This window comes from Rhamphochromis sp. 'chilingali', assembly GCF_963969265.1.
Source record: "Rhamphochromis sp. 'chilingali' genome assembly, chromosome: 1".
In the NCBI taxonomy this organism is placed as follows: domain Eukaryota; kingdom Metazoa; phylum Chordata; class Actinopteri; order Cichliformes; family Cichlidae; genus Rhamphochromis; species Rhamphochromis sp. 'chilingali'.
The window spans coordinates 44,122,688-44,150,354 of NC_137929.1; the positions used below are offsets into that span (position 1 = coordinate 44,122,688).

Sequence of the window (27,667 nt, forward strand, 5' to 3'; positions counted from 1 at the left end):
TTCATTACAGCCAAAGTATGCAGAAGAGCATCTCTGAACAGCAGCAGAAGACCACACCAGGTGTTACCTTGTCTGATAAATCTCGATGACTGTTGCCATATTTGGATGGTAGCGTCAGAATTTGGTGTAAAGAACATGAAAGCATGGATCCATCCTGCCTTGTGTTAACAGTTCAACCTGGTGATGTGGGTTTAATAGTGTAGCAGGATATTTTCTTGTCACACTTTAGCACCAACTAACAACCATTTAAACACCACAGCCTATCTGAGTGAATCCAACATAAATTTACATTTGTGCATGCAACTCTTGTTTTTAGAAGTCAGGGAAGCTGGAGTGCCCTGATATTATTATGAATGCAATTTGCACTAGTATCTAGCACAATCTCAGTCTTACTATTCTATTTGTTTTTATTATAAATACAATTTTCGCTCCCTCTCACAGCATAAAGCCCCTGCTATGTACCTGTGGCACTCTTACTTTTACTAACTATGGTGGTTATTTCTAGTAGACTGTACCATTTTTTTATCCTACTACTGTCCTCATTTTCCCTCAATAGAGTCTAGCAGCTAGCTAACTTGATAGCTAGCTAGTACTGTACAATGATAGGAAAAAGAACAGCTCTAAAATACATTATTTAAAGCTTTCAAATGGCCAGTGAAATTCATGCCCAAGAAAAAAAAAACTTTTGACCACACCTGTAAACCTGCTTAACAGTAAAGGATACGTTAAGCCATTTTATTTTGAAAATCAACCCCCTCCCCGGAAGCTCCCTCTGTCGGTCCGTGTACTCTGACAGGTTTATCAAACAGGGGCAGAAAGCTCTTTCGGAACTCTGCAGCCGCAGCGGCTCTGATTATTTCACCATCGGGGTTCGGTCCAACATGGCGGCTTACGGATGGAAATACTGATGACAGTCCGAAAGATCGCCTCGATTTGTACGATGGTAAGAAGCCGAATCCGGTGCCTTTATCCGCGGGGCGTGAATACGCTGCGCCTCTGTCCGGTCCCCCCTCCCAGGGACGCTAGGCTAGTAGCTGCTCCGCTAGCCTGTTCGCTAACCTCACAGACAGGACAACATAATTAAAAGAAGAAAAAAACATCAGTCAGTCAGGGTTTCTCGGGAAAGTTGTAGAGCCTGCGAGGAGCATCAGTTTACCAGTACTTATCCTGCACCTCTGTGTGGAAAGAGGGAGAGGAGCTTCACGGGGAAACAAAGCGTGTTTTAACAGCCAGCCTCGGTTTGTTTACGCGGAGAAGGGCGAAAACTAGCTAGCCTAGCATGCTAGCTCTCACGGCAGCAGTCTCTGGACTCGGCTGGATAAAATTTACGGGCCTTCAAAATGACAAAGTTGTTGTTGTACCATTGCGTATGTAAGTCAAAGGTGTGATAGGCAGACAATGGGCGGATGTAAACAGCTCAGCCAGCTGACTGCTGCCTGTTCATGTGTAACTGGTGGAAAATTTCCAGCAGTTCCTGTCATGGGATACACCCTGGATGCCCCCCAACCCCCACCGTGAACCTGCTAATAGTTTGGCTTTACTTCTATAAAAAAAATAAAGAAGCCTTCAACAAGGCAGAAGAGTCCGGACAGTTTAAAGGAAACCAAAGTTGTTGGGTGTGACTGCATTTTCTTTTTGCTTTTTTTATACCGCCCTCTTTATCAGATCTGGAGCCATGTTTACGTTTGCACATGTAATGCTTTGTAAGGAGTTAAATAAGATTTCCCCAGACACACTCCACTCGTTAAAGAGAAGCTGTAGGTGAAAACGTGAGACATTAACACTGCCTGGTTTCCTGTTAATGTGACCAGCTCTGCGTTTGCTTCAAGCTTAACCTCTGACTGTAACTTGTCCTGTTTGCATGTGCTGCACCTTTCAGAGGAGGACAGATGGTGATACAGATGCTTTGGAGAAGCCTGCTGCAGTCTTTGTCAGTCATTTGTTGTTCCCGTGTGTAAGCTCTTATCCAGTGTTTTGTAACAGCCCAGCATCTACGAGACAGGAAAAAAAAATAGTTTGATTCGTCTCTGCTACCTTTGCGGGCTACGAGGTGCTGGCCGGATGGTGCTTGTTTCCACAGAAAGTTGATTTGGTCGTATGGAAAGTGCGAAAGCCTCAAACAAAAGCTGCACAAGCCACAGCGGGGCACGGCCGAATTCAAGCGTTCGTCTGCCTTTGACGTGTGAGGCGGAGGACCTTTGCAGGGTTCAGAGCGTTGGTGTTTCCACAACAGAGCAGTGAAGTGCATCTTTGAAACAAACTGCCTTTGCTTCCATCGAAGGTGGATTTGTATTTTTAAAAGTAGAAGCTTAAATTACTTATTATTTACACATTCACCTGACAAGCAAAAGATCCTCTGGTTTGATCCAAAGAGGGACCATAAATCCCCCTCTGTGGCTGTGCGTCCATTGGGGGGGGGAAAATCAGCCAAATTAACATGCAAGGCTACAGAGGCCTAATTGTGAATAAGGGAGCAGCTGAGAGTAGCACTATGTGGCCAGAGTATCGGGAAATTTCAAAAGAAAAATAATTATTTAATCTAACCTTAACTGAACCAGGATAATATGGTGTGAGATTAAAAAAAAAAAAAAATCCTGTCCAATCCATGGCAGTTGCGTAGACTAGTAACACGCATGAACATGCACACAGCTAAGCTCCACGCGATGAAGCCTAAAACCTCGACAAACAGGGTTAGTAATAACTGAACCAAACTGTAAAGTTTCAGTTTAGTTTACTGAGATTTCAATTAAAAAAAAAAAAAGTACCAGGGTTAACCCTGGGTTAGCCTACATCACTATGGTAACAGATAGTTCGAGATTAGAGATTAACAGATATGCCATGACCGCCTGCTGACTTGTCAATAGTAAGTAAATAACGTTACTCGGATTGTTGCACTGTTTGGTAGTACAGGACCCTGGTCCAACTTAAACCACCTTAAAAGTGTATTCAGGGAGAGCAGCTGCTTGAGGTCTAGTAGGTAGATATCGATATATTTGTAGTTCAGTGTGAACTTTGAGGAGAGACAGAAGAAATGAGTCTCGTTGTCACGCTTTATAAGAAAAGATGGGAGCAGATAAAACCCGTTATTACACACTCATTCCCAAAGTTACATTCCGATCAGTCATGCTTACATGCCTGGTCACCACTCAAACACTAATTTTGAGCTGGGAAGATTACAAAAAAAATCCGCAGAAATAAAGGAAAGAAGCTTCATTTTCTTTTAAAACGCAGCAGACGCGGCTCGTCTCGTGGACTCGAGTTATTTCGGAGCACGGGGGCAGGAAAGGGCAGACAGACTAATGCTTTCCTAGCATCCTCCCGACCGATCGTCATGATTAACAAACCCGATCGGTGTCTGACAAAACAGCCACTTAAGAGTTTCCACTCGCGCTGTTTTCTAACAGCCTTTCGTGCTGCCCCGACTTCACTTCAACTTTCATTTCCACCAGTGCAGGAAGTGCAGCTCGTTTCAGAATCGGCATAACCCAAAAAAAGAAAGCACGAGTTAATTAAAATGTGTGATTTCAGAGCACGCTTAGACCGTCTCACTCTGCACGCAGATGTTTGCTGTCGTCTTTGTTTGCCTTTCTGAGATCAGTGAGCTTGTTTTTGTTTACAGCCCCGTGCTGCTCGGGGGTCGTGTTTGTCTGTGACTGTACAAAGCGTTAGCAGCATCATCATCATCATCATGCCCCTCGCCTCGCACTGTTTCTCCCCGCTGGTGTAATTTAATCCTTGGTTTCTAGCAGGACTGCAGGGTTATATGTCAGTGTTATTCAGAAGTGTTTTTATTGCACTGTCACGTAAACACAGCCCTGCTTTCACATCCACGCTGTGCTACGAATCTGTCAAAATGCACTTCACATAAATGCAGTGCTTCTTTTAAAAAACATTTATTCTACTGCAGCTCAAACACAAAACAAAATCAACAGGGCAGTGCTTTCACTTTATGTTATGTTACTTTAAGCTTCTTTGCAGGCTTGCCCTGAGTGGAAGTATAGAAGCAAAATGCACTGCAAAGAAAACAGCTCAGCTCTCAACGGGGGGGGAAAAAGTCATGTTGAATATCTATAATATGATATGGACTGGGTAATGTGTGAGGAATGGAAGGATGCCACATCAGGATCGACCTACAGAAAACTGTGGGGTGGTAGAGTTGTGTAAGGACGTCAGGCTCTCAGGCCACCCTCATGAAGTCTGTTTCTGATTGTTTGGTGAGAGACATTCACATTCTGCTGGAGGTCATTTTGTAGCTCTGGAAGTGCTCATTCTCGCAATGGCCGACCTGGAGGAATAAGACTACCTGTGTGACCTCTGTAGGGTCCAGTTATGGCCTGATGACGATGGGGGTTCAAATTTGATTAATTGTGGGATTAATCAATGTGGGACTAATGTTTCAGTCACGTTAAAGCTATAAAAACAGGGCTACAGCCTCGTTGCAACAATAGAAATCGGTGGTTGCTCAGCAATTGAAAACAGTTCTAGCGACCAGAGGTGTGGAACACCCTCAGCTTGCGGGTCACCACAGTCACAGAGCAGTTGCACAGCAGGTCTCCTGGTTTTAGGCAACTTGTCTCCAAACAGTCAGATTCAGGCAGTCACTCTTGCTGTCTAATTGACAAACACAGCAGTCGGCCTGATTCAGCTGTGCCAGTGCAGTAGTGGGTTTGACTCGACCAGTTTGCAGCTGGTTTTGTTCTGGTTATGCTGCCATGAGCTTGTGTCATTTTTGTGGTTAAGTTGTCGTTGCAGAAGCTACGTCACAATTCGTGGAGGGATTTTTAAAAATGTTTTAAATTTCTGCCTTAAATCTGTGACGTTCCGATCAGACTCGTTTGCACTAGTTTGTTAACTGACGTTAAGTTTTGAGCAGCTGTGACACAATCAGTCCAAGGGTCAACTCGCCCCCGTTCAGTCACAAACTGATGGCAATAAAATAAGACTGCTATCTTGATGAATAAAAGTTGCTTTGACGACCTGGGCGGCCCAGTCTGTGTAACAAATACTTCAGAGGAAACGAGACTGCTAACTTTTTGCACACATTGGGAATAATTGTGGTCATGTGTCTGTGTCTTTGAGCCTAAAGTCCCGAGTTCTCGGTGTCAAGAAGGCATCTTCTCTTTTTACCTGGCTAGATCGCCATGGTAACTAATGCTGAACACATAAACTGGACCGCAGCAGGTTATGTTCAAGTCATGCAACACTATCCCTCTAGATTGACGGAATGTGTTGCCCTCACTTTAGTCAGCTTTCACATTTTGGGTATCAATAAAATTGCTTTTCAGCATGTTTTTAAACGGTTACATATATGTAGATGTGATTAATGGGGCTCGTCAGTGTGCAGAGGAAAATAAAATGCAGAAACCGAGGATGTGAAGTGAAAAACAAAGCTGCAGCAAGCAGATGGCTGAAAGTCCAACAGAGCAGAGAGAAAACAGAGCAGGAAAAACTGGAAACTTTGAGGAGGAAATTAGGACAAAGGAAGTTTTTAATGGATCATTTTTCATTAAAACAAAAACACTGACTGCAAGTTGTTACACATCCAAAATAATATGAAAATGTTCAGGAAAAAATAAATAAAACAGTCATTCTTTTCCTTGTTTTAATTCTTTGCTTGCAGGGCGCCAATGCCTCTGCCTTGGAAAAGGAGATTGGACCGGAACAGTTTCCCGTAAATGAACACTACTTTGGCTTGGTTAATGTAAGTATCTGGTGGTGGCCGTGCACCTGTTTACCTGCTGCAGACTGCAGAGCACAGCCAGCAGCTACTAATCATGTTCGTCTGTTTGAAGATTCACACCGGATGTTTAGTTGTCAGGCCACTTCTTTAGCACTGCTGTGGCTTATTTGGTGTAAACGAGCAGAAAATGTGCCTTCCTCTAAATCCCCTGGCCTTCTCTCTGTTCCTTTTTCTTTCTAGTTTGGAAACACCTGCTACTGTAACTCGGTGCTGCAGGCTCTGTACTTCTGTCGACCGTTCAGGGAGAAGGTGCTGGCGTACAAGGTAAGTAATGAGAGACGAACTGTTGAGATGAAACCTGGTGCCCTGACAGAATGCACACACAGCTAAATGCCATATTGATATGATAGAGAGTTACACGTTTAAGTTTTCATAAAAAGCAGATGTTTAAATTGAGCCAAATCTGGTGCTTGGTTTGTGGTGCAATGGTTCTCATAGGTTTTCATCTTGTATACCATTATAGCCATTTGATAGCCTCAACTTCCTCTTTGAATGTGTTAATTTGAGCTTATTTGAACTCATTTGTATTTGGATCTGGATTTCTTAGAAGCCTTCCTTTACAAATATTGACTTAGTTGCTGCAGGACGGCTATCAAACTGCAAAATTACACCGGGGCTCCACAGCCTTGATTTTATGTAGGACCATAACCAGAATTCAAACAGCTGAGTGAAGTCCTCTATTGCAAAAAGATGTGACGCAAGCAATGAGTGCCCTCATGAGTGCAGACTGACTAAATTGCACGTTGGCAGTTAATCCCATGAGAGTCTCATGGGCCTGTCCAGAGGTTGCAAGTGTTGTGTACTCCACATCTGGGCAACCAACTACTAAAATTCAGTGAAATCACGGAGCAAACTAGTTGCAAGGAAGTTGTCGTCCTCTTTTGACTCTGTTGTGATGGAGCCATAAGATTGCTTGGTTTGTCAACATTTAGAGAGAGTTGGGGAATGGCTGCAATCACAGTAATGTAAGATAGTGAAGGATGTACCCTCCTCGATTCAGAGATGGTCTATCTTGTAAATGGCCTCCTTGCCCCCCCCCCCCCGCTCAAACCAGCGTTCCTCTCTGTCCAGAATGTGCACATCCTCATCATTGAAAGATTTAGGTTAACTGACGATTCATTCATTCTTTGCTATAGTTCACATAACCTGACTTCCATAGAGTAGATCAAGTACCAAGGTTCAGGCTAGTGTAGTACCATAAGATAATGTTAAACTATCTCTGAGTTGCTGAGGCCTTTACAGCGTAACGTTGACTATCTCCGTCTTCTTCTCTTCAGGTGCAGCCTCGCCGTAAAGAGTCCCTGCTCACCTGCTTGGCTGACCTGTTCAACAGCATCGCCACACAGAAGAAGAAAGTCGGCGTTATCCCGCCCAAGAAATTCATCTCACGGCTGAGAAAGGAAAATGGTGAGTGACTCTGCATGATGCTGAACTTTGTTTTTTCTTTTTTCAGAAAGAATATTCATTGAGGTCGAACGCTTCGACTCTGCAGCTCTGCCAGATTGTGCAGCTGCTGTTTGTGTACGAAATAAGAAAAAAAAGTCGAAGTAAAATCCGAGACTTTCCTCCGTCAGTCGCTTGTTTTAACCCCACTTCCTCTCACTATTGACGAGCACAGCTGAGGCTGGCGGGGGAGAAAGGGGATGAGGCAGATGGAGTGGGGAAAGGAAAAGAATGAGAGGAAGGGGAGGGTTATCGCAGCTGAAGAAATATAATTGTCAGCCAGATCCTGAAGGGGAAAGCAGATGTAGGAGAAGACGACAGGCTCCTGATTTGCTATATTTCTCATTGCCAGCATTCTGATTGCTCTTTATTCTTTGTTCTCTTTTCTTCTCACGTCTGTTATTTCCTATATTCCTCTTTCCACTTCTCTATTCTCACGCCTCTATATATCTTTATGTTTTCTGTTTATGTTTCGTTCTGCTTGCTATTTTTATTTTGTTCCTCTCAGAGCTGTTTGACAACTACATGCAGCAGGACGCCCACGAATTCCTCAACTACCTTCTCAACACCATCGCTGACCTTCTCCAGGAGGAGAAGAGCCAGGAGCGGCAGCAGAACGGAAAACTGGTTCAGAATGGAGGTGGAGGAGTGGGCGGAGGAGGAGGGGGAGTAGGAGGAGGCAGTAGCGAATCAGGAGGAGGAGGTGGAGAAGTGGAAGGAGGGAAGGAGACGCAGCAGACCTGGGTGCACGAGATCTTCCAAGGAACGCTGACCAACGAGACGCGCTGCCTCAACTGTGAAGCTGTGAGTGGCTCGAGTACTCGGAGTTTGAACTGCAGATCAGTATAAGAAGATGGGCGTGACTTTAAACCTGAATTCTTTTTAATGGTCAATTAAAGTAAAGTCTATGGAGGAACGGCCCTCTCATCCAAATCCTATAGTAGTTACGTTTTCCAGGAAGTCCAGACTGTTCCCTGATTGTTCCCTTGTCAAACAGAGTGTGTATTCTGGAGTGTTTGTGAAGGCCCATGTCTTGTGTATCTGTGACTGCCTCCAGCTGGCTGTAGCACCAAAATCAGTCTCAGCAAATCATATTCTTAATTGTCCAAGTTCAAAGTCAGGCTTTCTTTGTGTTATCTGGTTCTCTAAAACCTGAAACCCCAGTCAGAGATGATGATGGTGTGAAGAAGTATGACGATGGGGGTTATCAAATTTCTGTATTAAAGCAGGGCTTCCTGTGGGCTCATGTGAAAACCCTTCCCAGGTTATATGACTCTTCTTCTGCACAAAACAATCCCTCCGAGTGTCACGTCCTCCAGTCAGAGACATGATCAGATGACTATAAAATAGTGTCAAATCTCCAAAGAACACGAAACAGAAGAATGCAACAGCATTGCAAATGAGATTAGCACACAGAGGGGCAAAATAAACTTTTGAAGTTAAATATTTTATCACCAAGCTCAGTGCTGCTGTTTATTTGTGATGACTGCAAACTGTTGTGGTTCAATCAGTGGTTTCAGTAAGGTGCAGATTGACAGCTTGCCCATATTAAATAGAATCAATATGACACTTAGAATAAGCTGTAAATAAACAAATCGGTGAAAGCGTCACACTTCCAGATGATTTTAACCCAAAAGTCTGGACCTGCGTTCAGTCTATGTTAGCGCGGTGTTTTAAAAGAAGAGCCTCTTGTAACACAGGAAACTCGACCCAGCTCTCAGCAAGCCATTAATCTGGCTTCTAGACTTGACTACAGGTAAAATCTGTGTGAGACACTGAGTATTAATTTTTATCTTAATTTTCCACTTTGCTCGTTTAACCGATCAGGTCATTAATGCCGTTGTCATAACGACACACCATGTGACCTTGGGCGTTCGCCCTTTGCTTTTGTTTCAGGTGAGCAGCAAAGACGAGGACTTCCTGGATCTGTCTGTGGATGTGGAGCAGAACACGTCGATCACGCACTGTCTCAGGTACGCCGAATTTATTAGCGATCAATAAATAAAAGAACGATTAAAGGATGCTGGCTGATCTCAGTGACGGCGTTTGTTTCTGCTCATCAGGGGCTTCAGTAACACAGAGACATTATGCAGTGAATACAAGTATTATTGCGAGCAGTGTCGCAGCAAACAGGAAGCCCAGAAAAGGTGAGTGACATCATCATCACGTGACTTTTCTGATTTTCTTTCATCACCTTTTGTTTTTGCTGCCTTTAAACCAGCTCTGTTACTTGACCTTCAGATAGCACACAGAGCTCTTACCAGGGAACTCTTTCACAAAGGCTTTTCCCCCTGATTGTTAAGTGCATACATTTCATGCTGTAGGATCTGCTGGTCTCAGCAGGTTTTCAGATGGTGCAGAGAAGCTAATGTAAACAATGAAATCCAGTATGAAAAGGTCTCTGACGGGCCCTAAATTAAAAACAAGTGCCAAAAATGTGTTTCTTTACTTTATTGTGAAGTAAATGAACATTGATGGCATTTCTGATGATGCAGGATGAAAATACTGAACGTTTCGTCAGCTATTGCTGCTCACAGGCAGCAGCATTTCCGAATGTAAGTAACTGCAGGGCCTTTTACATCCTTTATCAATGAGCCGCTGCCATAGACGACATGCTGCCAACGTCGAAGTCTGAACTGTTACCATCAGGTGCCAGCAGCAGCATTACAGTAAAATATTAGTGGCACAGCATTATTTCCAGTGACAAAAGCATAACTTTTAACCACCTGCTTTTCCACCTTATAACCGCGTCAGCTATTTCCAGCCACCGTTTGCGCTTCATGTCATGTGGAGCACGGCTAGCGAGCGTGTCAGCGATGCACTCAAGAGAGTGTGTGTGTGGGCTTGTGTCGTTGTCGTGCAAAAAATCCTACTTGCTTTTTTTGCTTTTTTTTTTTTTTTTTTCTTTTGCAGATTATGAGTGTGACAGGCACTCTGGTCACTGCGAGCAGTCATTATGCAGTTCAGTGTGTCCTGAGTGTGTGTGCGTGTGTATGTTAAGCATATCCAAGATTTCGCTGTAATTTTTTTTCCTTCTGTTTTTGTACACAACCTGTGGCGACTCAAGTACATAAAGCATTTTGTTGACATGGAAAACTCTCGCTGAGGTGGTCGAGTCGGACAGAAAATCATAATTGCAGCTTTTGAAACGCCACGCATTTGTTGAACTTTTAAGAAAAGCTACGTTTGTCACTCATTACTAGACTTTCCATCTTGGCTAAGCTCTGAAATAAACCCAGCACTGATGATAAAGCGGCCTCACAAGCTCACGTATCAAACATGGTGCAGTTATAGGGTTAAAGAAGAGATAAAAGCACATCTCTAGAAACCACAAAACCAACTTGTTCAAAAGTAATTGATGTTGGGAGCCATAACTGCAGTTAAATTTACATTTTAATTAGTTATATTCTTAGTGGTGGTAGAAGCACCTTCAGGCATAATCGGAAGCTCTTGGGGGCATGCTTGAGGTTTTGTTACACGTAAAATTGAAACGTATCAGACAGTCTTTAACCCTCTCGAGGCAGGCGTTGCCAATTTGCAACAGTTAAAAACTAACAACCTGATTACCCCACATACATATTTTATGATTTTTTTTTTTTTTTACTCAGAAGTACCACTGCAGGACTTGGTTGTGCATTAGCAACAAAAAGTTTAATTTGAGCCTGAGGGTTAAATAAACTGTAATTTGTTCAGTAAAAATCTAAGACAAGTCACTTTCTTGTTTTTATTCCATCAGAGTTACATCAGTCTATCATCGCTGAAGCATGAGCTCGTGCATGTTATCAGCTGACTCTGTTCACTGCATGATGATCAAACACTGGTTTTCCATGAATACTGATGTTTGAGTTTTGATAAACCCGGCGCTGACGGTGCAGGGCTGTAGTGCTTTGCAGACTGTAGGAGCGGTTATCACAGCCTGTAACTGTCACACAGCTGTAAGTGCAGTACAACCACTTGAAAGTTTCTCTGAGTGGACAAATTTGTTCCATTAGACGGTACCCTACAAACCACATCTGATGTTGCTATAGCAACCATTGCCTTCCTGTTACATTCTGAGAAGTTCGTCATGGGCGTCAGTCTAATGCGAAGTCTATTACTAACTACTGAACAGCAGCTGGACGTCCCTCTGTCAGTGTTGCCCTTTGATATGTCAAAACTTGGCGTCATACGGCGCCAAGTTTTGTTTGTTTTTTTTGTTTTGTTTTTTTTAAATACGTACCATCAAATGTTTTTGAGAGCCCGCTAAGTGCACCAAGCACCATCCATTAGCTTGAAAGGCCCATGCTGACACCAGCGTCTGCAGCGTGCAGAGCAGCACAAACGAAAAAGGTTCTCCCAAATTAGGGGGAGGAACACAAAACGTGCTCCTCGTTCCTGACAGGAGGTCTGTGGACTGGCGTGGAAAGCTTTCAGCCTCTCGGTTTTTGTTGGGGAAAGATCGATCGTACTTTTTTGTGTTTCTGCTTTTTGTAATTTCGAAATGAAAAGGTTCTTTTTTCTTTTCTTTTTTTCATCCAACAATTCAGTCTTCAAAGATAAAGATTTTTCTGCTCTGAAATATATATATTTTAAATCAATATTTCTCTCATCTCTCTCACTCAGGATGAGGGTAAAGAAGCTACCCATGATCCTCGCCCTCCACCTAAAGCGCTTTAAATACATGGACCAGCTGCACCGCTACACCAAACTGTCCTATCGCGTTGTCTTCCCCCTGGAGCTCCGCCTCTTCAACACGTCCGGGGACGCAACCAACCCGGATCGTTTGTACGACCTGGTGGCTGTCGTCGTGCACTGTGGCAGGTAGAGTTTATTGTTTTATTTCACTTTAAATTTTTTGTCTTGAACTTGATGTGAATGTTTGCAGCTGCATGAGTGGAAGACGTGCAGTAGAGCACAAACTAGTCTAGTTTGTGTTGTATGGTTAAAAATGAGCAGATCAAGCTTGTAAACAGTCTTGTTGAAATGAGTCATTTAGTCTTCATAACAGTCCGAGGAGCAGACATTGTTCACATTATATGTGAGTAATTTGCTGAATGATTATAAAACCATTTAATACTTATCAGAGTTTTAAGTGTTTCTATATTGCATATAAATAGCACCCCTCCCCCAACCTTTTTTTTATTTTTATTTTTTTTTTAAATTTTGCTCCAACAAACTGCCGACATTTCAGTTTCCAGATCTTTCTTCTGATGTGAACTCTACTTATGAACCAGATGGAAATAAGGCTTCATTTCAGTTTTGTAACCTTTCGTAAGCCGACCTTTATCATCATCCCACTGTGTTTTTGTGAGGGTGTGTCCAGTGAATAATGCGATTGGGCTTTTCCATGTAAAATAACAGAAAGGTTTTTTGTTTTTTTCCCCTTGTCACTCATTAAATCCTCGCTGTTTTCTCAGTCTTTCAATGACCCAGACGTTATACTGATGGTATAAAAGAGAATGTTTAAACATTATTTTCAATTGCAGTTGAAGAAACTGCTCTCAGCCCTGACCTCTGTAAACACTCATTTTCAGGTCATAGTGGATAAAATATGAAGGTTACTTTTTGATAATTTTGGCCATTTTAAATTTAAGAAAAATAGGATTATTAGTCATCATGCGTGCAATTAATCCACCCAATCGCTTCCATTTATCCTTTTCAAGGTCGCAGGGGGCGCTGGAGCCCCAGCTGTCATAGGGCGAGAGCTGGGGTACACCCTGGACAGGTTGCCAGTCTGTCACAGGGCTAACACATAGAGACAGACAACCATTCACACTCACATTCACACCTACGGGCAATTTAGATTGATCAATTAACTAACCAACTAACTGCATGTCTTTGGGAGTACCTGGGGAGAACCCACGCAAACATGGGGAGAACATGCAAAATCCACACAGAAAGACCTCAGCCTGAACTCAGGACCTTCCTGCTGTGCGGCAACGGTGTTAACCACCGTGCTGTTCATTACGCCAAATTTTAAAAGACCGAGATGTCGACCATGGAAACGGTCACCTCAAGGCTTCAAAACACGACTTCAAACACTGATGGATGTCATTATGGTAGCTGTGGTGTGGTCAATCACGTTAAATGCACTTGGTAGTATTACGGTAGTGTCAGATGTTACAATGTAAAACATTTATAATTTGTACTACCCACATCAGCTTTATCGACTGTATGTACCTGATCTAATGTGTTGAGGCTTGGGTTTTCTGTTAACAGCAAAATTTAATTAACACTTCACCTCCAGGGGGCAGCATATCAGTAGATGTTTTCACATAACGCACTGCTATTTAATTTGAGATATTCTTTCTCTCAAGAAGCTTTACTTTATGCTTTAAGCTGCCACTGTGCATAAAAATCAGCTACCTGGTTAAATAAAGGTAACTTTATTTAACCAAGTAACTCATTCCGCCATCTTGTGGTTGAAATTGGCGTTGCCCCAAAGTCCAGCCTAGTTGATCTTCAGTCGATATCTTTGCAACACAGTACACAGATATTTTTGTGTTGAGTCACAGCTGCTGTTTACTCACATTTTTATGATGGTTTTAATTGACTTTGGAGTTTTTTAACAGTTTTAAATTTTACAGAAAGTTCTTTTAAACCTTCAATTATGCACTAAATAAAAGGTTATGGAAATATGTTTGGAAACATCTGGTTTTAAGTAATTTCTCTCTTGATTCTGTTTCAGAGGACAGAGGGAATATTCCTAAAGTTATTCGGGTTTTTTTAATTAGAAAATACTTTGCTCATTAACTCATTCATCAGATATTTATTGGATAAAGATATAAAGAGGAAATAAGTCCATGTGTCCCTGTAAACACTGCATTGCTGCGGTTCTCCTCGGGCCGCTCGTTGTTTGAATCGGTGTCCATTGGCTCGCTAAGTCCGGTCGGCCGATGAGTTGACGTCAGCTGATGTGTAAGCGAGCATGTGCGAGTCATTAGTCACTCGACTATGTTCCTCCTGCTGATGAGATGTAATCTAACACTGGAGCTTTCCTCAGGAGGACAGACGTCCTGGATAAACACAAAGACTGTCTCGTGTTGTGCTGCGTGTGGATGTGAACATCTTTCTAACAGCAGCGTCGGTTCATCACCAATGTTTTGGTCTCTTTTGACAACGTGAAACAACAAAAAACAGCAAAACATTTTCACAATAAATGATTTTTTTTTTCCAGTTTTTAAAAAATAATCCATCTCTGACTTTGCGAAGAAGAAGAAGAATTTCTTTAAAATTTATAGTATTTATAGGATGAGGAGTTTATGTAGGAGTAGGTAATAATGTTCTTAGACTACACATTTTTCAAATCAGAGAGCTCATTCTCTTGACAATACTTAGTCAACAGGTAATACTATAGTTTTAAATAGATCTAATTTTCTGTTATTTCTTTATTATCAGTTTGATCTGAAGGTCAATCTATTGATCTTGAAGGAGAGGTCAGAGGTCAAATGTTGCATTTTGTTTTTTTAAATGTTGACAAAAAAACAGCACACTTACAAGTTATCAGGCTTTTTGTCAGTTTGCCACCAATAAATCATTAAGAAGACCTTGAAGACTTTACTGGATGTAAGCCGAATTGTAATGGATTGTTAACATAACCCTGCTCGACACCCCCACAAAGTTTTATCAGAATTCATTCAAAACGTTTCCAGCTGTCGTGTTTAACACAGAATGACCCACAAACACTACCAAAAACAAAACCACGCTGGCAGTAAGGATGATGAGAATCATCACGACTCTGCTGTCTTATTTCTTAATGCGTCTCTGTGTCTGTGCCCTGCAGCGGTCCAAACCGCGGACACTACATCACCATCGTCAAGAGCCACGGCTTCTGGCTGCTGTTTGACGACGACATCGTAGAGGTGAGAAGCGATCTTCTGCATTTTACAGGAAATCAGACGTCTATAAGTAGTTTTCTCTTTTTTTGTGCTGTTACAGTGGCAGATGCTCACATTAATCGTAGCCAATAAAACTGCAGAGCTGGAAATGATCATAATGAGTCTAACAGACCCCCTTAAAAAGACCAGATCGGTTTAAAGGTGGTAAAACAAGTGTGAACTGTTTAAATTGAGCATCAGCGTTTCAGCTCACATCAGACTGAGCACCCACTGAAAGATTAAAATTCCCATCTCCACATAAGCTTCCCATCTAATCCAATACCAGACAGGAATTCCAGGCTCACAGTCTATCCTGGCTCTCCCGAATGTTTTGTCTGGACTTCCTGCAGCGGGCCGACCTGCATACCTGAGCCTGATGAGGAGCTGAAATTGGGTTTAGCGATGGGGATAAATGATGACGGGTGGATAAAAGTGTCCATTAAGGAAAAAAGATGAGAGATGAGAACATACCTGCTTTTATTGGACATTTATCTTTCTCCTTTCTCGCTCATGGTCACCGTGTACCTTCTCTTAATTGAATCATTACTCATCTCAGTCGTAGTATTATAAACTGAGATGACCTGCACTTTTTTTACATTACAAATATGAGAGACTGCTTCTCTGTGTGCTCCAGCCCTCATTCCTCCTTTAATTTTCACCGTCTCTGAGCAGGTGGTGCAGACATAGAGGCTGTTATTTTGAACTTTTACACAGCAGCTAATGATTTCACTCCCCCCCCCCCCCCCCCCCCCCCTCCGATGAGTGTGGTTGTCATGAAATTGCCGTTCTGCTGATTACCCGTGTGCTTCTGCTGCAAAACCATCTGCTTTCCTCTCTGATGTGGCGACAGCGGAGGGAAAACATGGCTGTCTACATAGTAACAACAGTCTGACATCCTTGGAGCGTGATAGTGCTCAGCCCCCGTTAAACGGTTTCCCAGCTCCACTCAGCACGCTGTCATCTCAGTAGCGGACATGTCAGCAAGGAAAAGACGCAGCACTTTAAAAACATTAAATAACATGGTGACACTTTGATGAACCATCAATCCAAACAGGGAGATCTGCCAGCATCTATATCCCTGCCATACAGGGAGTGCAGCTCTGCTAAGTTTGCAGTGTGAGCCGATGGCCTGCTGTAGCTCTTTAGCCACTGGCGGCCCGCCACATCACGCGGCCTAAGCTTCGGCGTGCTGCTGTGTTTCAGCGAAGTAACCTTTCAGTCTGATGTTTTTCTTTCTTGATGCCAGAGGGAAAGGTATGGCACAGCAATCAAACTATCAGCAGCTCGCTGGCTGTGCAGTCGTCACGATGAGGCGTTCCAGAGCTTGCTGACGTTTAGTCTGTAGTTAGTGGTAAACGAGACACTGATCTGCAGATGTACAGTCTCAGCCAGTGTTAGCGTCCTTCATTAATTCTCAAATAACCTACGTCAGGAGTAGTTATTTTTATTAACAGTGTTATTTACAAGGAAAAGGCTTATTTTGCTGCGTCCCTAGATGGGATAGGCTTTCTGTCGTGTTCGGAGCCTGCTTATGGGGGGGAGAAAAAGAACTGTGTTTGCAGTAGAAGTTGGTGAGAATGGTCTCTGCATATGTACTGTATTTTGTTTTTGTATGTAACTGTATTCTGTTACAGTTAGCGTTTAAAGAGGTGGTATTTAGAATACAGTTACTTTGAAATAAAGGGATTACACAGCAGTCTTTTCCTGTTTCATATATTAGGCTATGCCCTTTCAGCAGAAATATTTCTGCTGAGAAATATTTTTAAAAATTATTGTTCAGAAAATGATATGAAGGCAGTAGGCAGAGTGTTATAGGCATCGCCCTAAAGAATGTAGCCTCATGGGCAGTGTAGTCCGGTTGTAAGTAAGCTATTAAGACTCGACTACACTATATTTGTGTTTTCCTCCGAATCAATAAGTTCCGTTGGAGCAGCCTTTCAACGCCTCTCTCTGTCTCTCGCTAGCAAAGTTGACCCAGACAACAAAGTAAAGCTAGTTTTTGGCTACGAGCCCGACACGAACCCGACGTATTAGCCAGAGGCCCCTTTGCTACGGTTCAGAGCTGCGGACCTGTTTTATATACGCGCAATAGTTTTCTATACGAGGTCGCTGCAAAAAGTGCAGCCTTACCTAATGTCCACCCTACTGTTACTCATTAATATCTATTATCTATTAGTATTTAAAACTCTAGTTGGTATTGGTATGGCGATTAACCTTCAATCCAAAGTAATCCAAAGTATTCAGAATACGTTACTCTCATTGAGTAGCGTAACAGAATATGTTACAAAAAAGATTTTGGGGCATGTAATCTGTAGTGGAATAAGTTTTAAAAGTAACCTTCCCAACACTGTACATCAGTTCCAACTGGATGCTGAATGAATTGGTTCGCGTTAGCCGTTGCAAGACTTTTCTATACAGTTGGATAAGAATAACTGACACTATTGTACGGTGGCTCTGAGAGTTCACATGCACTGCAGCTTAACAAAACACCTACAAATGGAAAAATGCTGCAAAATTACACAAAACACAAGGAAAGTTGGATAAAACACAACAGCATATATAAAAATATATATTTTATATAATATTTTTTTTAAACTGTTATGTTTGTTGGGTTGACCTACAGCGATGACTTAAAGCCACAAAACTAACTGCAGTTTGTCCTTATTTTTTTTTAATTGTGTGTGTGTGTGTGTTTGTTTTTAACTTTACCATTTTACAGATTTGTGTAGTTTTCTGTAGCTTCAAGCAGCTTTTTGTGGATATACACACATCCATGTTGTATCACAGTTAATTAGCATAATCGGAGGGAAAAAGTATAAAGTTCTAGTTGTATATAATCATCTGTTTTAAGCTGCTCAGCCTTACTGCCTTATACTAAAGGGTTGGTAGAAAAAGACAGAAAACGAGGCATGTAAAACACATCTACAGTCGGGGTGCACTTTATGAGGTGAAACAGTATACTTTAATGCAGTTCAGGACACCTGTGCCCCCAAAATATTCATTTTTATGATGCTTGTAATGTTTGGTTTTTCCTTATATAGTCACACAGGCGTTGATTTGGTTATATTATAGCACGAGAGGTCACAGCTAGTGTTTTAGAAAATACTTTCAAGCATTTGGAGGTCATTTTAAACACACGTGCTCCTCTCTGTGCATTCGCAGTAGCAGTTCAGCCAAATCAAATATCTAACGTACACGTTATTTTCCCAGTTAGAATGGTTTATTTTGCTTTAAATCTCCTCGGCAGTAGGAGACATCACCCTGCTGTTTGCAGGAAAGAGCTCAGTCAGTCATCAGGGACTGATGGTTAAAACTGATATAAACTCCACAGTATTTTTCCACTACAGCGGGACTTCGGCCCGCTCAGACATCTGGTCTGGAAGATTCTGCTGAGTCTGCAGAGAAGAAAGATTAACTTATTTTTTATGGTTTGTGGAGATTTAATCTGCATGCCTCTCTCTGTTTTATATTTTAGCTTGAAGTCTTTTTCTGATAAGTTATTTTGATCCCTTTTTGGCTGCTTGTTTCTGCCATTTGCCTGTTTCCTCGTGGAACTCAAACTTATTTAGTTTTCTACAATTATGACGCCGATATCTTTCACTCCAAAAGTGCAGCTTTTGTTTTCTAGCTCCCATAACTTTACTTAACCCAGAAAACTGCTGGATTGAATAGGAGCCAGACAATATTCATCAATTATCAATATAAGCAAGACTAGATGTGCTTATAATAGGGTATGTTTCAACCACGGTGGAAAATGTAAAACGAATTTTCAGAGACGACATCCAATAACAAAAGATGTAAAAACCCCTAGAAAAGCTTAAGTGACATTCAGAAAACAAGATAAAATGAAGATAAAACAGTACAATAAAATAAATAAATGGTAATTTATTTATTCATTTTGAGAATTGTGCACACAAAACCTTCCATATAAACATATTGTTTCTTCGTTCCTTATTTATGCACACATTTACTAAAATGGCGCAAGTAAATTGATCATTTTAAACTGCACTTTATTAATTCTCACATTTTATGACTGGATCCTCGTAGAAACTCTTCTTCCCACTTGTGCATCTTTGCAGATATTTGGATAGTTATTTTGAAGCCTCTGTCCAAATGAATGAGGAGAGGTGCCCTAAAAATCATGGTCAGAAAATGCAAGAAACTATCATTCAAATTATTATTATTTATTTTTTTTTTTTTAAATGCCTAAAATTAGGTAACTTTGCAGAATAAGTTTTGTAAATATTTTTTTTCCTTTCTTTTTTGTAAGATATATATATTTTTAAAACTGTTATATGACATTGCATTTTCATTTTACGGGGCCGTCGGAATCATTGACGAAGACAAATTCTTGTGCTAAGTTTAATAGACTACAGCTGAGTTTGATTCAGTTTAATAAAATATAAAGTATCAAAGTTTTAACCGGTGAGAGTTACAGCGTCTCATTTGTCCATGTGTATACTCTTGTTTCATCATGGTTTCGGTCCTCTTGTATTAGTTTTTATTTAGTTATTGTCTTTTGTTTATTGGGGGTGTTGGAAACCTATTGGCCAGTGACGTTAACACTGCTTTGAAAGCAAAAACAAGGAGAACCAGATCCAGGTTATTACTGTATCCTGATACGGGTTCTAACCTCTGTTGTCGTCTTCTCTCGTAGAAAATTGACGCGCAGGCGATCGAAGAGTTCTACGGTCTGACCTCGGACATTTCCAAGAACTCTGAGTCAGGATACATCCTGTTCTACCAGTCGAGAGACTGAACCAAGGCGGTCGTAAGTCCCCAACAGACTGTCACTCAACAGAGGGGGGAGGGGCTTATGGCAGCCACCTGCTCCGCCCTCACTTAAGTATCCAGGCTTATTTCCTGTAGGCGGAGCTGCACTGGAGTGCCACTCGGGACGGGTTGAGACGTGTGCGGCAGGTCTTGTGACAGCCTTCTGGATTACCGTTCAAATCCTCTGTGTCCACACTGCTGCAGCAGAGCACCTTAAAAATATATTTAAAAAAAAAACATCCACTAGAACCCCCCCACTCCCCCACCCCCTGGCAGATTCCACAACACTCGCTTTGCACTGTGGGCAGACTGACCAATCCAAGAGGCTGACATGTGGAGGACGAGCAGGAGAAGATGATGCGGCATAACCAGCTGTTTTGGGTGCAACTGGTGTCGGGGGGTTAAGGTCCGAGTCGGCCTTTTTTGTGGCTTGTTGCACTGACACGCAACTCCCCCAAAGATTCCTTTAACGTCCCACCTGTCACAGCAAAACCACTGACACTACCTGTAGTGAGTGAACGGCTTGAATGTGAGCGCGGCGCTTGGATGATAGTTTGCGGTGTTTTGTATAGTGAAGTTTTGCCAATCGCGTCCTGCGCAGTGTTACAGGCGATGGTTGAAATGGAAACCAGCCACCAGGGAGGTGCTGATGGAGCTGAAATGTTCCCCACACTCATGAGTAAGGCTCTTTGTTTCAGGTTTAAAATTCTTAACTAAAAAAATAAAGAGAAAAAAGTGAAACCCGTTGACCAAAAGTACAATTTGCAGCTTATATAATTTTTTTAAACAACCCTGTTTAAAGAAAAGAATACTTTGCCACATGTTATATTTTTTAATCCAATCCTTTGGATCACCAACAGTCCTGTTCTAGATTCCAGAGCGTCTAGAGTGTCTAAAGCCACTCGTGGTGCCACAGTGGGGGAGGGAAAAGAGCTCAAAGGAAGTATTTCAACAGCATAAGCTAATTTTTAAAATGCCAGCTGGTTTTGACAGCAAGCACACGTTCCTTTGCTCTCGAGTATGTGTTGTTGTAACATGTCTGACTTTTTTAAAGATGCCACAATATGCACATTTGTACTTTTTCTTTTTCTTTTTAAAGGGACGCACTATGAGACTAGTGCTTTTTTTCCCTTTAAGTCAGCTCTGATATCCACTTTACACACTACACGACACGCAGTGTCGAAGTTTGTCGAGTTTGTCTCATGTGCTTATGGATGCCTCTCTGCGCACACACGCCTTTACCCTTCTACAGCTGGTTCATCTCGCAGTTTCAGCCACGCCAATTTTGACTCTGGCTTAAGTGTTTTTCGTGCAGCTGCAGCTCTGGCAGGCAGTCAGGTTTTTACATAACACGTTTTCCACTCCAGAATCGTAAATTGCAGCCTTTGGTAACGCTGAGTGATGCTAAAGGTCTGCGGATGTGATCCGCTGATGCTCGGCTACACGGTTTATTTTATTGCAGTAAGACCGTCTCTTTCGCATGTTTGTCTCGGCCGCTTTTAAATGGCTTCCCCTCCTCAGCATCAACAGCAGCTTCAGCTTTAGGGGCGAAGCATCCTGTGAGATGAGCTGCATCGTGGTTATCTTACTGTTTCTGAAATGCTCATTAAATTGCAGCCTGGGCTAAATTGAGTTACTTGAATGTTAGCGCTACTCTGGGCAGCTGATTGAAGCTAATTAATCAGCTGAGCGTTTAGTGATTCCAGTAAGTAGTGCTTCAAGTGATCACATAACTGGATAATTTTGGGCAGGATTTCTTCTTCCTTAGTTTAAAAAAAAAAAGAAAAAAGTAAAACTTGCATATGTAGGTAGGTTAGACAAAAAATGATTAACTGCAGTCTTCCTTTAGAGGGGTAAAAGTGGGTTACATAGTAAAATTCATAAATATAACCACGATTTATGTTTACTTTCTCTCTTCTAATTTCAGATGATATTACAGATGAATGTGTTTGTGTAGATTCTCGGTGATGTTGGTCTTCTCAGCTTTAAGGAAGAAACTGCACTTATTCATGTCTAAAAACAACAACTACTTCCAAAGGGTCGACCCCCCATTAGGGGTTAGAAACCTGAGAGACACCTTTTGCATTTAGAACTTTTTCAAGCTTTCTTTACTACAGATTCATCTTAAAACTGCTGACAGGCTCTGCTGCCGTCTTAGTGGTGCTGAATTCTGATTGGCAAGGCTTCAGTCACACAGGCCTACAGACAGGTCGGTGATTATCTGGTGACCAAAAGTTTATCCTCCAACCAGTTGGCAAGTGGTTGCTTGCTTTTGCCAGGGTACTGCATCCAAAACCTCCAACTTGTGGTCGCTTTATCGATATTTGACTTTAAAGGTCTCGGTTTTCCAGTTTGCGTCACACATTTTGCAGTTGCTGTCGAGTATTTTGAGTCCTTTAATGCAAACTACCGGTCACCATGGCAACCTGCTAGCAACCAAAGAAATCGCAAGGGGGCATTCGGTTCAGCGCCGTATACCTCTTTGGGACCAGTTCCATGCTAGCTACTGAGAGCAAACAACTTGCCAACCCATCTAGGAACATACAATTTTCCCTAGCAACCAGTGGTTGCCAAATGCCGCCAGCTGGTCTCTAGGGCTGTGTGTCCAGTACAGTCACAGAACACAGAAGTGGGGGTTTTTTCTTCTTCTTTTTTTTTTTTTCTTTCTTGTCCTTAAAATGTCTGAAAGTCCAGCGTCACATCTTCCAGTTGCTTCCAAATAAAACTTTCGGAATATAAGATTTTAAGGGTCACAACATGTTTGACACATTTTCTTGCATACCTGACTGCGTGTTTGAACTCAGGTCTTCAAATTACTGCGTTTCTCTAGTATGATGAAGACCAAATATTTAAAGATCTTAAACTTGCCAACTTTGAGAAACAGAATTAAAACTTACAAACAGGGTTTGATTGAGTTGATCTGAGGAGAAGCAGAAGCCTTTTTAAAGCCTCGGTCTCGCTTTCCAGCTGTGGGTTAACCCTTTCCGCCTCCATTATTTTCTTAATAATTGCACAAACCAAATATAGTTACACTTTTTTTTCTTTTTTTTTAACCCGAGTTTAGTTATTTTGTTGTATATTTTACACTCCTAAGCTGATAAGCCTCCATGCTATCACTCCTTTGTAACAGAGCTACAGCAGATGCAAAGCGGATTTAGAAAAAAAGCTCTATGCAGCCTTTAAGGTGTTTATATTATATAGCTGTTGAGTTTTGAATGTTAACATGTACAGTCAAATTAAAAAAAAAATAAAAAATAGGGCTGCTGCTTGACCTGTGACATGTGGATTTTGGGTGCATCGCAATACGGTGAAGTCGCTGTCTCCGCTTTTAAAACTGAAAAGCACTTTTAAATATTTGTCAGAAAACTTGTCATTTTGTCCTTCAATCGTGCAATTTAGTGAAAGTAACAGCATTCATGCTTGTGGCTGTACAGTGTTTTCACTTTACCACAACCTGGCACAAAGCCCTGACTCCCAGAGGTAAAAAGTAAACAAATGTAAGGGAATTCAGGTTGAGTCTTGAAGGCGTATCACATCCCCCAAAATACTGCAAAGTAATTTTCATTTCTTCAGAGAGTGATTTAAGTGCTCTGAAAAGTGACACTTTTTATCATCATTCAGGTTTTATGTCCGTAACACAGAGCAGCCAAAATATGTTACAAAATAATGTGAGCTTGTGGATTTCGCTCTCTTTGTTGCATAAGCCTTTCTCTTAGTTCTGCCAGCATGAGAAAGTTTAAAGTTGGACGTCGTGCAGCCAGAGCCCTGGCCTTAACCTGCTTTTTCCAACGCATTCTCATCCAGATGCATCCTTTACACACCAGGTGTCCTCTAGCTTTGGTGCTCTAATGCTATAATGGCCATGTTGAACACAAATACAGTGCGAAGGAGGAGACCCTGTTTTTCACCCAATATGGACCTTTGTTGCACACTGGTTAGGTTTAGGTGAGATTTAGCCTGTCTAGTTTGCATAAAGTTGCTTTCAGCAGCGCCTATATTATATTTCCTCAGTATAAAGCTGACGTGTGTCTGTTAGCTCCGGATGTTGCAGAATCCTGCAAAATATGGGTTATCCAACCGATCAAGTTATCTTGGTTTCAAGGTAATAGCAATATGACCAATCTAGATCGGGTGGGTAAAGTTAAATCACTGTCAGCCTCTTCCAAAGTCATTCTGTCCATTTATGTTACATAAAACTACAACTACAAACAGTTTAACTCAACAAATACCTCATTTGGCTCAAAGTTCTCAAATCTGTGTAAACGACTGGGAGGAGATCGAGCGACTTCCTTGACGATGCATCCGAAGCACTTCACTCAATGAGTCGAAGGTTCAAAGTCAACACTATATCTCTTTCACGTCTGTGCTGCTCTTTAACTAATCAACTTAAAGGAAGTAATCTACATTAAAGGAAAGTGTTGCGCAATTTTTATGTTTCGTTTTTTCTTGGGGGCTTAGTAGTTTTATAACTTTCGGACATCTGAAGAAAGTCGTTTTTGGCTGCAAATGACTTGAAACACCAACAGAATCTGTGGACTCTTTAAGTTGCGTTCATACATACCAAATGATGTTTATATTGTTTTTATTCCTTTTCTTTTTTTTTTAAATAAACAAAGTGTAGGTGTACTCAAGATGTAAATAAACAGACAAGCACAAAAGCACATTATTAGGGAGATGGAAGTCCACAGATTCAGCTGGAAGCCTTTCTTTTTATTTTAAATATGAGAACCAGAATTCATTGAAACAATGTGTTGGATGCTTATGTTGAAGCAAGGCTCTTTTTATTTAAATATTATTATTATTATTATTATGAATGTCCATGTTAACGTTTTTTCCTTTGATGTTCTGCATTGTTTTTATTTTTATGTATTTTACTAATTTTGATTGTCTGCTGAGGCAGCTCTGGAAATCTGAGGATTTATTTTGATCTAATTTGGGGAGTGTGACGTGAGAGATGTGTACATAAATACAGATGTTATTATTGGAATATAAATAATTGCTTGCTTGGAATAATCAACAAATCTAGATCGAGAATATTAGTGTACGTTATCTCTCAAAGATACCTTTCTTATGGTTGATGTCTTCAATCTGCCTGGTGCTTTAAAAATTGCAAACCCCACCCATCTGGCACACCGGGCAGACCAAAACAAACAAACCCAAATATATGGAATGGTCACAATGGAGCTGTGAGTTTATTAACATACACTCACTTTATAGACATTCTCTTATTAGATGTTGGTGTGCAAAAAAATACATGACTGTCCAAAACCTGATATGCGATCACAGTGTTAAAGGAAAAATCCACTTTAGGTTACATAAAGGATTAAAATAAATCAGCAGCTGGTGTTGGTGTTTGTTTCATTTTGTGTTGTCCTGATTGTGTTTGAGTTCTAATGATGATCAATGTTTATAAGAAGACAGAAAAACGACTATACTGGATTGAGAGAAACTGAGGGAGATGGTATATATTAGTATTGAGCTTCAAGTAGTTCCACTGCAAAGGTTTCACTATATTTAACTTTCACATTTATATGCTTGACAGCAGAAATTTATAGATATTGCAGATGCCGTTATTATGTCTAATGCAAAAGTTCTCCACATCTTAGGTAATGTGGAGCTTTTTAGCTAAGATGTGGGAGTGGTTGCTGGAGTTTGCCTGCTGTCGATGGGTGAAATCGGTCACAAAGAGATTATTACACCAAAAACCACTTTGTTATTGCGTTGGGTTTGGCAGATTGCCGTGGTTGCACAAAATATGGCCGTCTATTTGCAATCACTAACTGGAAAAAGTGTGCAACCATTGTTCACCTTGAAAGTTAAAGCTGTGCCTTATGTCCTGAAACTGACATGTTTCCATAAGCAAATCCAGTCAACTTTGAAGATGACCATTCTCCGTTTCACTATCATTCTGCAAATAGTTGGCAAATGTTTGCAAACAAGTTGGCTTCTTCCATGCAAACCAAAACCAACCAAAGCATTTGCAAGAAGTAAAACACCTGTCAAAGTTTTGAAGAAATATCTTAAAAACTTGTATATTTATATTTAATAGGCAGAAAACAAACTGAATTCTTGTTTTTATACTCAAATTTACAGACACGTAAAAATACAGCAGCTGTGGCTTAACCCTTACATTCGGTGGTAGTCTAATAAATTTGTTAAGCACTGTAAAATAAAATGTCATCAGCAAAGAGTGGAAACCTTGGAGCTACACCTTCAATTCCAAGAGTATTAAAATATTGTCAGAAGAAAAGAAGTGGAGAGACAGAGGCCAGTTTTTGCACCCTAAAATATAAAAAGTTCCTTTTAGAGAAATATTTTCATCTGGTCATTTTTATTATTGCTTTTATTGTTTTATAGATTTTACTAATCTAAAATTAAGCATATACGTCAGCGAGTAACAGAAGGCAGCAGTCAAGCATCCCCTGTGTGCTTTTTGAACAGCATTATGGGAAATTGATGAAATGCAACAGCTTTTGTTGGTGTGGGGGAGGAGTCAGAAGCACCGACGGACAGCTACAGGTGGATTTTTCCTTTAACAGTTGTCTCTTCAGAGCGTTTGGTCGTCCACATCACTCCCCTTTTCAGTCTCGCCAAATAAATGTGTTTAACCCAGTATGTGACGGACATACAGTGACTGAATGCATCATTAACACTCCTCTAATGTATGTTTTTAGTGTGCAAAGTAGCAGCAGCCTCACCGAGACCAACACTGTTAAAATGAAGGTCAGGTAAACACAAGTAAGGGAATCTGCTTTTTAAATGGTTGCATATTTTTGTACCAGCTGAACACAGGAGGGTTTTTTGTTCATGCAGAGTCTGCGACTACAGACTGATCTGAAGGACCAGTAACCAGGTTGTCCTCTCGGTGTTTGTATTTGTGGGGCTGCTGCTGTCTGACGTTCATTCTGAATCCGTGGAGATGCAGTGAAGTTTGGGAATGACGGCTGGTTCTGATGGTGTCTAAACTGTTCGAAATAAAACACAAACTGGTTTTGATGATAACTCAACTCTGCTCTCAGTCTCTTTCATTGAGAATGTTTGACTATAGCGTCTCGTTTTTTTAAACATACATGCAGAAAATAGGAGGTAATGCAGCTGTGTGAAAAACATAATCGCATCTTTGCTGGTTGAACAGAAATTAAGAGGGTAAGTAGCAGCTAGATGCTCGTAATCTAATGAGTTGGATCTTTTCAGGATGAGTAACTAAAATTGGTTAAGATGGCTCTTTGCTAAGTTGACTGTAATGAGTAGACACAGCAGTGGTCCATTAGGAGACCTTTCATGCTTCGTAGATCAGTGTTTAAGAGATAAATAAATGTATTACTCTGAAAATGGTCAGGTACAAGGACTGGACTGGAAATGGGTAACAAAGCAGGTCCAAAGAGAACTCTTAACAGACCTTCAGAAAGCCTGCGAACTGATGCCCAAGACCACTTTAAAAAAATTACAAGACAGTCTGGCTCCTTGGAAGCAAAAAATGCAGAAATGAGAGGTTGCTCGAGTGCTCTACAAGCGCTGTCCATATTTAAAGTCGATATAAATGGAGGATTCTGATGATGTGGTTTTAAAAAAACTAAAAACGGATGCACAGTGAAAAACTTGAAAAATTAAAAAATAAATAAATTCCACTGAAGTATTTAAGAAAAAGATGCTTGAAAGGTTAAAGGGACTATTTATTTTAAAAAAAGCTTTTGCTGTAGAAGCTCAGAAAACAACTATTTACCTGCAATCAGTTGTTTGTGCCAGTCTACCGTGACTGTCATCATTCCTGCCAAAATATTAGGCGCATTTTGATTGAACTGCAGTTTGTTTAATATTTGTACTTGTTGCTGTACAAAATTAACCTCCTGAGACT

General features: G+C 41.2%; 1 protein-coding gene across 4 annotated transcripts; it reads left to right on the plus strand.

The window, feature by feature from the left end:
- The first annotated feature begins 757 nt into the window (after positions 1-757).
- usp12b (ubiquitin specific peptidase 12b) lies at positions 758-26,812 on the plus strand. 4 transcript variants are annotated; one of them, XR_013970767.1, is made up of 11 exons: positions 758-943; positions 5,621-5,701; positions 5,921-6,004; positions 7,018-7,147; positions 7,692-7,987; positions 9,080-9,156; positions 9,247-9,330; positions 11,786-11,983; positions 14,946-15,024; positions 19,697-26,550; positions 26,626-26,812. XR_013970767.1 is itself a non-coding variant. In XM_080875051.1 (10 exons), the coding sequence occupies exons 1-10, from the start codon at positions 896-898 to the stop codon at positions 19,796-19,798; spliced, it is 1,179 nt and encodes a 392-aa protein (XP_080731177.1). In that variant the 5' UTR covers positions 758-895; the 3' UTR covers positions 19,799-26,812. The 4 variants fall into 4 exon arrangements, 2 of the variants coding, with proteins under 2 accessions (XP_080731177.1, XP_080731178.1); XR_013970768.1 differs by having other exon boundaries at positions 26,487-26,550; XM_080875051.1 differs by having other exon boundaries at positions 19,697-26,812.
- Positions 26,813-27,667: the final 855 nt, after the last annotated feature.